Below are 14060 nucleotides of genomic sequence, written 5' to 3'. Positions count from 1 at the left end.
TACCGGGATTCATATGCGCAAACGTCACGAATCTTGTAGTAGTTAGCTTTATTTCCTAGTAGTTGGATTTTATTTTGTTTTATGTACTCGGATTATGTAGTTGGATTTTATTTTAATTTATATAGTCGGATTACGTAGTTGGATTTTAATTTGGTTTATGTAGTCGGATTACGTAGTTCGATTTTATTTTGGTTTTTAATTTGATTTTTAAAGTTGGATTATGAGTTGAAATATGTGGTTGGTCTTGTAATTTCTTTGGTTATATGGATTAGTTAGTTGAAATGTGGGCATTGATTTGGTATTTGTGATTCTGATGGATTTGCCTTGTTTTTTGGTTGCTCTATTTTTTGCCAGGTTGGTGCTCTGTTTTCTGGCTGCAGAAGCAAAAAAGTCCAGTACCACCCACGGACAATGTCCGTGGTCAGTCCTGGATTTTTTAATTTTGCATCCAGAAACAGAGCAGATGTAGAGCAACACATAAAAACAGGGCAAAACCTTCTGTAACTTTTTCTTAATTTTTGGAAGTTAACCTTAAACTAACCTTAAAAATTCCTAATCACATTCAAAGATCTTAAAATAGATTAATAAATGATTTTTAGAAAAAAAAATATTTTTTTCGATGTTTACAATAAAATGAAAATTCCTTAAAAAGTCAACATAGTATCCAAATGTAAAAAAAAAAATTTTGCACGAAACCATTTTTTAAAAATTTCTAACTTATAATGTCTAATTTTCCTATTTTTCTAAAAAATTATAAAAATATCTAAATTATAAGTAGACTTTCTATCTTAATGTTAGATATAATTGATGATAACTAGACAGAAACTATCAGAAATTCTTATCAGGATTTATATCAGTATTTACAGAAGAGTGACGTCAACAGTACTTATATCAGTACTTGATGATCAGCAGATGATGTCATCAGGATTTGTCACAATAGTAGATATTCAAGGAGGAAAAGGAAAGCGGGAATTCAAGGCGGTGAAGACTTTATCTCAGAAGCAATCATACATGGATAGGTTTCCTTATTGTAATTAAATACGATTCCTTATTTGATTGTGTAGTTGTGCTCTATATAAAGCACAGATTAGGTTCATACTATTAGCATTGCGAACATTGTTATATCATTCGCATAACCTAGCAGCTTTCAAGGATATTTGTTCATCCTTTTGAGAGAGTACGTTTATAATCAGTTTTTATCTGTTAATATAAAAACTGTTGATTCTTTTGATGCTTTATTGAATTATTTGCATAAACTGTATTCACCCCCCCCCCTCTACAATTGATTACGGACCTAACAATTGGTATCAGAGCTTGCTGTTGATATACAAACAGTTGAAGATCTGAAAATTAATCTTTAATGGAAGACAAAGAAGAACCACAGAATCCACAACCACCACCCCCAGCCACATCACAGATTAGCAGCAACATGAGTAGGTATGAAGCCATCAAGATGTCAATCCTGAAGATACATGAATATCCAATCTGGAAAGTCAGGATGGCTATGTGTTTGGATGCCACAAATCCTGAATATCTAAGCGGAATTTATGATGGTCCTCATAAACCAATGAAGGTAGCTGTCTCTGTTGCAGGACAACCAGAAAAGATGGTGGACAAAGAAAGGAAGGACTACACTCCTAAAGATTTTTCATCTATTATGAAGGATGCTAAAGTCAGACCCATCTTGCACAGCAGTCTTGATAGTGTTATGTCCAATAGGGCTATTGGATGTAAGACATCAAAAGAGATATGAGATGCTTTAAAAGTAAAGTGTCAAGGCACAACTGCTATCAAGAAGAATAGGAGGACAGTACTTACTCAAGAATATGAGCACTTTGACTCAAGAGATAATGAGTATTTAACTGAGATCTATATAAGATACTTTAAACGATTCTCTTCATCAACTTCAGTCCTAATAAAATATTTAGAACCAATTTCTTCATTCAACCTATACAACAAGTCCAACCCCGCTTGGGCATCACCAATATCAAACATTTTCTTCCTCTCATCTTTTATCACATTTCTAACATGTTGAACATTTAAACCAACTTTATCATTACCTCCATGAATGTTACCAATGACATTCATCACTTGACAATTACGAACTCCCGAACCATAAAGAGTTTTAATCAAACTACGGGTAGCGGTGTTGACATGTCTTTTGCGTTGTACCAAATTTTTATTATTAGGAGAAACAAGACTGTGGTTGTGTACCAATTCAAGGCTAGTTATCTCCCAAAGAAATTTTTCCTTTTGATAATTCACATACATCCTCACCTTGCACTCACTTTTAGGAAGAACCTCTCGACGCCGTTTATTTTTCTACTCTCGGCGACGACATTTTTTCCCGAAAGCCTACAAACATATAGAAGACCATATTTCTCGTTTTCTTTATTACGATGGGTCACTTGAATTTTAATGGCAAAGCCATTTCTTAAAGCATAAACCCTAAAAAAATGATCGGCCTCATCCAAATTTTGGAAAAATTGATTCATATATGGAACTCCTCCACCATCAACATTTTCATACATATTTGTATCCTCTACATTATCATCTTCATCCTCAACATAATTATTTTCAAGCTCATTTTCATCCTCTACATTATCATCTTCATCCTCAACATCAACCAAATCATCATCTAAATTAATAAATTCTTCATTTTTCCCAATATTATCTACAAACTCCTCATCTTTAACAAATACAAGGGTTCTAGATTCTTCACTAGTACTTAAATCATCAAGATATAAAACATGACCAATACCCTCTTTTTTTCTTTTTTTCGTTTATGATGAAACATACGAACAAATAAATTATCCGCCATGACAATTTAAAATTCAAGAGAAGAAATATACCTTGAATCCGGAAAGATGCTTGAATTTCTTGAAAAAAATTGTCGCAAAATCGCCTAAAATGTTGAAGTTGGAGAGTGTTTTTTGAGTTTTGTGTGTATTTGTATGTGGTGAAAATGGGGGTGAGAAGGGGACTGACGAGGATAAGGAAATAATCTACAATTCCTGACATTGTCTGCGGTCCGTCTACATGAACCGTTGACATTATACGCGGTCCGTGGGACTTGTTATCCACATCTGGACCCTTAATTGCCTCATCCAACAGCTAAAAAACAGTTGGTTGGCTAACAGGTATGTGGCGGTTGCCACAAATCGTCCCTTTTAAATAATATATTTAAATAATATAAATGATGTCATTGTAATGACACAATTTATTAATGTAGTAGCAGTACTAGTCAAGCATTCCAGCTAGCTTTATTTTGGAGTTAAGTTTATCTTAATAAAGGGTAATTTTTCTCTTATTCAGTTATATATGGGTTAATTGCAAACTGCATCCCCTTGGTTATTTCCATTTTCACTTCTTTATCGCTACTTTTGATAATTGCACTTCACACCAAAACACTTTTGGTGCTGCAAATCGCACCCTTCTGTTAAATATGACCGTTATTTTTGAAATTTTCAGGGGTATTTTAGGAAAGTAAGAATATTAAATTATTTTTAGATCTTTATTTAAGATTTTTACCCTCTAAACGATACATTCTGAAAAAATTTAAAGAACGGAAGTTGTGGAGAATGAAAAAATCTTTTCAAAACAATAACATTCAAAAAATTTCAAAAAAATTACGAAGCCAAAATTAAATTAAATATATAAATAATGAATTTATTAAAAAATAATTATAAAAATATATATATATTTTGAACCTTTTTTATTTCGAGAAGATCTTTTCATTCCCAACAACTTTCGTTCTTTAAATTTTTTCAGTATGTATCGTTTAGAGGGTCAAAAACCTTAAATAAAGATCTAAAAATAATTTAATATTCTTACTTTCCTAAAATACCCCTGAAAATTTTAAAAATAACGGTCATATTTAACAGAAGGGTGCGATTTGCAGCGCCAAAACATGTTTGGGGTGTGAAGTGCAATTATCAAAAATAGTGATAAAGAAATGAAAATGGAAATAACCAAGGGAATGCGGTTTGTAATTAACCCTCTATATATATATATTAATGTATGAATGGTGACATTAACTAAACAATTTATAAGATCACAGGTACAAAATAGTTGGAAAATTAAATAATTTTTGTAAAAGACGAATTTTTGGTTCAACGGAAATATGTGTACTTGAGAAAAGAAAATTAAAATAAAATATTACATCACTCGGTGGTACATAACGGCTAACACTGTCAAAAAAGTAAGACCATGAGTTTATAAGTTGGTATGTCAAACTTGACCGAGACGAGAACCAACCAACCAATCAACGAAAAGTTTTGAAAAAAAGACATCGCCGTTACCAACCAAGACTAGCTATTTATATCATTCTCTTAAATCTCTCCGTAACAAAAAATGCTTGGAAAGATATTATCAACTGAAATGGACGCAGTGAGTTTCCGGACAAAAGTTCTATCCAGGCACCTACAAAGTCCATCATTCTTGCAATCTCTTATACAATCATCAACATGCCTCAACTATTCTCCGCCCGATCATTCAGAGTCTTTCTTTTTCGACACTCACGAAATGCGAAAACTAATGGATGGTCACCACTTGGAACACCGTGACATGGTGTACAAACTTATTATTGAAAGTCAGTTGTTTATGCCCAAAAATAGAGGTGGTAAAGTATTTGTATTGCCTGATTATAATCAGTCCATGGAGCAACAGCGGGAAATGACCATGAAACGAATTCAGTACTTGGTTGGACATGGCGTTTTTGACGGATTTCTTATTACTACTGATGAGCTCAGGAGCATTGCTATTGGTGATGCTATTGGTGTGTATGATCACTCCCTTGGGATCAAGCTTGGTGTACATTTCTCCCTTTGGTAACTTCTTCTTCTTTTTTTTGCTGCTGGCTAACTTTATTTTTTTGGTTTGAGAACTTAGTATTACCTTTAGTAGAGTATAAAATCTGTCAGTATGTTCTTGAAAGTAACAATTCAGAATATATGTAGCCATATAGGCTTGCACTTGAAAATTATGTTGCAATTTCTGACCGTGAAAACGCTCACCTCTCTTAGTAGGTGGGATTAGAATTTTTATATCACTTATTGTAATAATCTGGACTATGCATCAAGAACGTATTGTAGATTTGTAGTTATAGATATTTATATAAATTATTTTCAAGATACAAGAAAATAATCATGATTCAAGATATCTACCACATTATACTAATTAAAATTGTTTTATAATTTTCTATATTTTACTAATGAAAATATGTATTAAAATATAAATAATATATTAAAAAAATATTAGAAACTATTTGTGTGTCTCACGATTTGTAAGTTAGTATATAATCAAAAGGAGAATAATAATAAAAATATTATAGAAGGAAAAAAAGGTAGTCAGTTCTAATAAAAATCATAAAAAATATTATTCTCTGAATAAAGTTTGTAATATTTGTAGTAATTAAATTTCTTACAAATAAAAAATATGCTCTCATACAAAATTAAATAAATAATTTAATTTTCTAAAAAATTGTTTTGTGGGCCTTGGATAATAATTGTTCGATAGGTAAAGTAAAGACCTCTACATGGGGTAGAAAGTGAAACATAGTAGGATGAATTATAATAAATAAAGTGGATGTGACCTCGAAAGAGAGAGCTTAGTTTGTGGATGGTCTTACGTTTAGGGCTAATGGAGCCTCGGTTTTGATCAAACAGTTAAATTTTAATTTTATTTTATGAATTAAATTAAATTAAATTGAGCTCAACTTTTTAAAGAGCGGAAATTTATATTTGAGTTTGAACTCTTTAATTAACATATCGACCACGAGTTAAATCGTGTCGAACACGAGCCAAGAATTTATGTCATTATTAAATAGTTTAAAAAAAATTGAAACACCAATCTAGGAGTAAATACGACTCTCTCTATTTTTTTATATGTCATTTAACTTTTGTGCACACATTTCTAAGTCCATTGACCACATAGTTAAAGTAATAGTTTTAATTTTTTTTTCATAATTAAAGTTTTTGTTATATATTTTTATTCACAAAAAGAAAAATTTAAAAATTATTATTTTAACTATGTGATCACCACAAAAGTCAAATGTCATATAAAAGAAAAAAACAGGAGTAATTACAAGTAGTAGCAAAATCACTTATTAATTATTAAAACATCAATTTAAATAAATTTGTTTTTATGTGAAACTTTTTTCATATTACTAAAATATATATATTGACATATATGATTCAATAATTGAGAAATAATATAAAAAATATTCATAATATTCATAATAAACCAATAAATAAAATATATTTTTTTTGAATTTTTTTCAAATCAAACCGAGGCGAGCCGAGTTCGAGCCGAACACGTCAAAAGCTCGATTCGAGCTCATTTTCTTGAAAAATATATTTTTGTGTTCAAATTCAAATTATTAGCAAATCGAGCCAAATCGAGGTCTTAATAAGCCGAAATCGAACTTAAGCGCTCTGATTATATTTTACACCGTAAGTAAGAAGCGTTCAAAGTGTCTAAACCAATTAATTTGGGACCGGGACGAGAGACTCAGGATATTTCCATGAAGGAAAGTGTAAAAAACAAGACATCCGTTGTGGCGCCAACCAATTAAGACTAGCTAACGTGCCGTGGCCATTTATCATTTCCCATCATTCTCATTTGTTCTTTCTACGTAACCCAACAAAAATTGATTCGCAAGGACTTGAAACTAACACAAACATCAATGGACGCAGTGAGTTTCCGGACAAAAGTACTGTCGAGACACCTCCAAAGTCCATCATCCTCGCAATCTCTTCTACAATCATCAGCATGCATCAGCTATTCTCCGCCCGATCAGTCGGAGCCTGTCCTTTTCGACACTCACCAAATGCGAAAACTAATGGATGGTCACCACTGGGATCACCGTGACATGGTGTACAAACTTATTATTGAAAGTCAGTTGTTTGTGCCCAAAAATAGAGGTGGTAAAGTATTTGTGTCGCCCGATTATAATCAGTCGATGCAGCAACAACGAGAAATGACTATGAAACGGATACAGTATTTAGTTGGACATGGCGTTTTCGATGGATTTCTTACTACGGATGAGCTCAGGAGCTTCGCTATTGCTGATGCTGTTGGCTCGTTTGATCACTCCCTTGGGATCAAGCTCGGTGTTCATTTCTTCCTTTGGTAACTTCTTCTGTTTTTGGTCCGATTACTTACTGTTCACTAACTTTTCTTTGATAGTTTGTATATTCATAAAAATAACTATTCAGGATATTTTAGAAATGGGGGTTTGCACTTCAATGTTGCCACTTCTTACGGTAAATTGCATACCTCTCCTAGGAAGTGCTATAAGAATATTAAAAAAATTAAAATTGTTGGAATCACTAATTGTTCAATCGGATATGCATTGTTCACTCTAATAGCAGAAACGGAATATTTGTTATGTAATTGGTTGGTGGCAGTAGAAACCCAATATTTGTTATGTAATTGATTGGTGGCTGTAGATGTTTGGTATGCAGATTTTATTAATATTTATACGTTACTATCTACTAAAATGGTAAAAACATAGTGAGTTGTTTACGTGCACGCACTTATTTTGATGCTTCAATAAAGTATAGTTTCATAATGTTTTTTTTTTAATTTTTTTTCTGAATAAAAGTTTAAACATTAAATTTTTTTTCAGATTTTTTTTAAAAAAATATTATGAAAGTATACTTTAATCAAAAAGTGTACCGAAAAATAACATAAACAGTATCCAGTGGGACTGAGTAATATTTATGTAATTGGTTTGTGGCCCATATTCTAGACCAAGAACTTGCTAGTCTTTGCAAATTATTTGTAAAATGCATTGTTCTCCGAAAAAATGAGAAATACTCTATAGTTTATACATTATATAGTGTTATTGAAAAATTATATTTCAAATGTTAGAAATAAATTATAAAATACATATACGATTCATGAGAATAAAATTTAATACCAATTTGCCCAAATATATATATATATATATCAATTATCAAGTATTTAAATTAGGATTAGCTGTTGAAAAGTATAGCATAATAACAAGAAATTCTGTCATGGCGCCAACCAACTAAGACTCCTAACAGGTCATCGCCCTGTTTTTATAACAACCTTTTAAACTAATTTTCACATGAACCTGACCAATGTACAAATATGGAAACAGTGAGTTTTCGGACAAAAGTCCTGTCCAGGCACCTCCTAAGCCAATCTCAACACCCTCAATCTTTTCTTGAACCCTCAACATGTCTCCACTATTCTTCCCCCGACCTTTCAGAGCCTATTTTATTCGACACTCACGAAATGCGAAAGCTCATGGACGGTCACAACTGGGAAGACAGAGACATGATGTACAATCTCATGATTAAAAGTGACTTGTTCGGGCGTAAGGATAGAGGCCGTGTAGTGTTTGCATCCCCTGATTATAATCAGGGGATGGAACAACAGAGGATTATGACTATGAGACGCATTGAGTATTTGACGCGTAACGGTGCTTTTGATGGATTTCTTACTGCCAAGGGACCGAAAAATGAGCTGAGGAGTTTCTCCCTTGCGGATTGTTATGGCGTGTTTGATCATTCCCTTGGTATTAAGCTTGGTGTTCATTTCTTTCTTTGGTAGGTTTTTGTTTTCCCCAATTGTTCAATAAGGGTCTGTTTGGCTTATATTAGGCTTATACTTGACAGGATAAATATTAACTCCTGTCAATTTAAAATAGGATCAGTAAAATATTAACTATTAAGTAGATAGTTCTTGCTTTTTATAATTTTACTTTGTTATCTCAACAACAGATCTATAAGCTAATTTAGACTAACATTAATTTGAACATTGAAATTAGTTTTCCAAACATATCCTTATAAGTGAAATTTTTGTCTGGCTCACACTTTAGACTTGACACAACACCATCTTCTATGTGCATATATATCGACTGTGACCTGTAATTATATTTCTTTTTAATTAAAGTATACCCGTGAATCCGAGAACCGTACTTTTTGGCCTTGTAGGAATATTTAGACATAAAAAATTGGCTGTAGAATATTGATGATGCTATATTACTCTGAAAGATGATCAAAAATATGATTGTGAAAATCTTTAAAGTTTTTTATATAGATGATATGATTGAGAAAGATGATCAATTATAAACACCTCGGCGATCTAGTACACTTGAAGGTTTTCCTCCTCTGACAGCTCCCTTCTTCAAAAGCAGTCTCTGACCTTGAAGTAGAAATGTGATACACAGTGGAAGCTTTCTATGAAACATTTTATAATTTTAAGCTTCTTTATATTGGTAAATTTAGGACTCTTTGATGCTTGTAAGTTGTCACTTGTCAGAAAGAATCACAAGCTGGTAACTACGGGTCCAAGTTATAATCGCTTTATTCCTTATTGCACCATGATATATAAAGGTGACATTTTAGAAAAAAAAATATAAAGGTGACATGCCTTATGTGTTTTCCTCGGGGCAGCACTTTAAAACCAAGCTGTCTGTGAACTACCTCGATCTCAATCTCATTTATCGGCTAGGCTTGGATTCTTGCTCATTAATGAGCTGATATCTAATGCAAAAAACATTTTGTTTTGTAGTAATAAATATGGGTCAAGATTTACCTTGGCTCAACTCAAGCTTAAGCATAGATCCTGTATCTCTTTTTTTCAAATAATTAGGTTCAAAGTGAATATTCTTTTAAATCTTTGCCAGTTGTTGGTATAAACATCAAGTGGAAAAGATTTTTCTAGAAACAGAGGAAAAGATAAATAAAAAAGGCTTACATCTCAGGTCGTACGCAATCTCATAACTGACTTGATTGTTAGGCGACCAGAAGATAACATCCAGTCAGGCATGTTGACCAACTTTACTCAGTAGTCAAATGCTTGAGCTAGCTTATTAAGAGTTTGTATTGCCTCAAATAAGATTTCTAGGTTGTCTTCATTTATTCTTGCTTGTTAAAATGTATGACATTATCCTTTTCATGTTCTTTATCTAAAATTTAAATTGTCAATTTACATGTATAATATGACTTGCAATATTGTATCTAATAGATTAAGAAGTTGTAATTATTCATCTACATTGCATGCTTAACCATATATCCTTAGTAACGCTAATTGATTTCTCGACTCCACTCTTGTAATAAATTTTAAATAGACCACGTGGAACAGCCTTTATGAGTCTGAACTTTTACTCTAATCTGCAATTGGAATTTATTTCTGGCATTGAGATGCTTTCTAAATTTGATATAGTGGCTAAGAATTGCATTGAGATGCTTTCTTAAATTGATATAGTCTCTAAGAATTCATTCATTTGGTTACCATATTCAACTAAACAGGGGTGGTGCCATCCTGAATCTGGGCACAAAGCGGCATCATGACAAATGGTTGAGAGATACGGAAACGTATAAGGTGTATGGTTGCTTTGCAATGACGGAGTTAGGTCATGGAAGTAATGTATGCCAATGCAATTTAGTCATTCAGTTTGTGGTATTTGGCAGTTTAGTGTCTTGATTCTTCCCTTAAATTTCCCTAACTGTTTTTCTGTTTCAATTTTTAAGGTCCGTGGAATTGAAACATTGACCAGATATGATGCAAGCACGGGAGAGTTTGTCATAAACACACCATGCGAGTCAGCCCAAAAATACTGGATCGGAGGTGCAGCTAATGTAAGATATTGTATATTTATGAAATACAGATAACAACCAATATGATGTCACTTTCTGCTAACAGCCTAAGATTTAGCTCAAGCAAAACTCTGTTGCTTATTTGCTGTTATTTTTATACATAGCATGCAACACATGCGGTAGTTTTCTCACAGCTTGAGATTGATGGGAAAAACCAAGGGGTTCATGCTTTTATAGCCCAAATCAGAGATGCAAATGGCGATATATGCCCGAAAGTTCGAATTGCTGATTGTGGCCATAAGATTGGTCTAAATGGTGTTGACAATGGCCGAATATGGTACATCCCCTGTTTTTTTTATCTTTCGTCTGCAGGTTAATATTAGATGAATTTAACTCTTCCAATATGTAATAACCAGGTTTGATAATCTCCGAATACCTAGAGAGAATCTGTTAAATTCAGTAGCCGATGTTTCTCAAGATGGCCAGTATCTAAGCTCGATCAAGGACCCGGATCAGGTAATTACTTTTCCCGTGGCTATATATGTTTTGTGTGTCATAGTAACTAGTTGTCTGGACCGGAGGAAGTTGAACATCCATATATCCAAAAAATCTTTTGAACCTTAAAAGGATAAGTAAGTAACACAATCAAGAAGGCTGTAGATAACCTTGTTAAAAGGGAAATTGAATTTTGTGCAGGAGTGCAGTACAAAAAAAGTGTAAACTTTCAACATTTATATATATTGACTAATATAAGCTCAAAAATTACAAGTGTTGATATGTTTCAGAGGTTTGCCGCATTCATGGCCCCTTTGGTATTTGGTCGTGTAACTATTTCATCCAGTGCGGTTTATTCAGCAAAGGTAACTAATTATTATAACTTAACTTGTTTTCTTTTCATTTAGTTGTGGACTCCTTTGTTGGTTATATTAGCTGTATTATATGAGTTCACTTGTTATCAGATTGGTTTAGCAATTGCCACAAGGTACTCATTGACAAGGAAGGCATTTTCACTCACTCCGAATGGACCTGAAGTTCTTCTTCTTGATTATCCAAGTCATCAAAGGCGCCTATTACCTCTTATTGCACAGACGTAAGTTCCTCGAATCTGTAAACATGATTTTTAAGTTTTAAGTTCTCTTCAGTTCACTCAACTGGATGATTTGACACAAATTCCTAAGATATATAGAAGTAGCAAGATAAGTATAGTATTTTAATCCCCGTGTAAACTTAAGATGTAGTGAAGACAAGTTACCATTGGTCGAGTCTCACTTTTTACTTTTCTTTATGATGATTGAGTTTGTCGCTGTTATAAGCATTAGCTGTTTCTTGTGATACAGATATGCTATGAGTTTTGCTGGTAACTATCTGAAAAGGCTATATGTGACAAGGACTCCTGCATCATATAAAACAATTCATGTTGTTTCCAGTGCATTTAAGGCTACATTGACCTGGCATAACATGCGGACTCTTCAGGTTGTACTCAGAACTACAAGCAAAAGTAGGTCAGACTTATACTGGTGTCTTTACTGAGTTGCAAATGTTTGAATCAGGAATGTCGTGAAGCTATCGGGGGACAAGGTTTAAAGACCGAGAATCGTATTGGTCAGCTTAAAAGTGAGTATGATGTTCAGTCCACCTTTGAAGGTGACAATAAAGTCCTTATGCAACAGGTATTGTTGATGTTAATGACCAATATGTAGTGAACCCGATACTGCTTTGGATAATAGATCTTAAGCACCTGAATTCTGATTTCAACATCATTGGTGTTTATATTTATTATATTATAATTTGCGAAATATGTTTTGAAATAATGCTGTAGTATATAGAAAACAACTAATCAGTTTTAATTTTAAGTATATAAATCCGGAAACTTCAATCGTTTGGGTTTTTATTCATAGGTTAGCAAAGCTCTTCTCTCAGAATTTGTGTCCGCGAAAAAGAAAAAGAGGCCTCTAAAAGGGTTAGGCCTAGAGCATATGAACAAACCTTGTCCTGTTGTCCCATCTAAGCTCACAAGTTCGGCACTTAGGAGCATTGACTTTCAGGTAATGGTGCCTTAAATTTATCCTTGTTTCGGATAAGTAACATTTGTTGCTCACAATTGATCATTCCCAGGTGGATATTCTATGCCTGAGAGAGAGGGATCTATTGAATCGCTTTTCTGCAGAAGTTTCTCAGTATCAAGCACAGGGAGTGAGCACAGAACAAGCATTCACTTTGGTAAGAATGCATTTATTTTCATTTACTGTTATTTTACTCTCATTAAGTCTGTATTGCTTTTTGAATTTCCATACCTTGTCTTACATTTTGAATTTCCATATCCAATATCATATCCCCCGCTCTTTTCCTCTCTTCTTTAGACTTATCAGATTGCTGAAGACCTGGGAAAAGCCTTTGCAGATCTTGCGATTTTAAGAACTTTCTTAGAGGCCGAGGAAGCAGAATCGGCTAGCCAATTGAAGGTACTCAGAAATTGTCAGTCTATCTTGTGCATGTGTTTGGTATACAAAGTGATCGTCCTTTATATACAGAACATGACAATATGGAAAGGCATAATTTTTGTTAATTGCTTGATGAAAATATGCAGTATTTAAATTTCATAGAATTTCACTCTAGAATTCAGAAGGGCAGGTATATTCATTTCTCCACTTTCATGTCGCTAGTTTATATCTGAACAGCCAACAAGGTAAAGCACAAGGCTTTCAGTCGCCAGTGAAAATTGACACCATAAAGTTTCATGTAAAATAGCTTGAATGACAACCTCTGATTGGTATTGTTCTCTTTGGGAAAAGCAAGGTTGACAAACTGATGACTAAAAAGTGCCACCTTTTTTGACAGGACATTTTGAGTTTGGTGAGATCCATGTATGTAACGACTACCCTGGAAGAAGATTCAGCTTTCCTGCGATACGGGTATTTGTCAACAGATAACGCTGCTGAAGTGAGGAAAGAAGTGACTAAACTATGCAGCGAGCTCAGACCCCATGCACTTGCATTGGTCAAATCGTTTGGAATACCAGATGCTTTTCTGAGCCCTATAGCATTTGATTGGGTTGAAGCAAATTCTTGGTCTTCAGTACAAAACTAATTTGCAAAATCGTGTCCGGTGTTTGCCATTTAGTTTTGGTTTGTGTAACTCTTGTATCTTCCAATAATATGCAACCAAGTTACTAGTATCCAAGTGGGGTTGAGGTGTCTGATGTTGTAATAATAAGGTTTCATCCTCTTAAACTGCACTTTTATTTGCTGCTAGCCGAATAGCATTCAGATACTTCTGTTGTAACCAACACTGTGATATACTAATATAGTGTTATATTTTCCTTAATATCAGAGTAACTTGTTTGATTCCTTTGTGAAGTAAAATTCTTTTTGTCTTCATTTTATTCTTTTATTCAGTGGCATCTCACATTCTCACATGCTGAATCAGTTTCACTGTGTAAAGCAGGATGGAAAATATAATCTTATTGAAAGATTTTAAGAACAACCT

General features: G+C 33.4%; 1 protein-coding gene across 5 annotated transcripts; it reads left to right on the top strand.

The window, feature by feature from the left end:
* The first annotated feature begins 4338 nt into the window (after positions 1–4338).
* Positions 4339–13898, top strand: LOC141721045 (acyl-coenzyme A oxidase 3, peroxisomal-like). 5 transcript variants are annotated; one of them, XM_074523779.1, is made up of 14 exons: positions 4339–4713; positions 8437–8579; positions 10287–10404; positions 10509–10616; positions 10739–10911; positions 10991–11090; positions 11360–11434; positions 11534–11664; positions 11912–12047; positions 12125–12244; positions 12473–12619; positions 12690–12794; positions 12935–13036; positions 13413–13898. In XM_074523779.1, the coding sequence occupies exons 1-14, from the start codon at positions 4354–4356 to the stop codon at positions 13659–13661; spliced, it is 2067 nt and encodes a 688-aa protein (XP_074379880.1). In that variant the 5' UTR covers positions 4339–4353; the 3' UTR covers positions 13662–13898. The 5 variants fall into 5 exon arrangements, with proteins under 5 accessions (XP_074379880.1, XP_074379876.1, XP_074379881.1 ...); XM_074523780.1 differs by lacking the exon at positions 4339–4713 and adding an exon at positions 6561–6808 and having other exon boundaries at positions 8242–8579; XM_074523775.1 differs by lacking the exon at positions 8437–8579 and having other exon boundaries at positions 4355–4829.
* The last annotated feature ends 162 nt before the right edge of the window (positions 13899–14060 follow it).

This window comes from Apium graveolens, chromosome 4 (genome assembly GCF_009905375.1).
Source record: "Apium graveolens cultivar Ventura chromosome 4, ASM990537v1, whole genome shotgun sequence".
Lineage (NCBI taxonomy): Eukaryota > Viridiplantae > Streptophyta > Magnoliopsida > Apiales > Apiaceae > Apium > Apium graveolens.
Note: the sequence above shows the minus strand (reverse complement) of the source record. Positions and strands in the feature narration are given on the sequence as shown.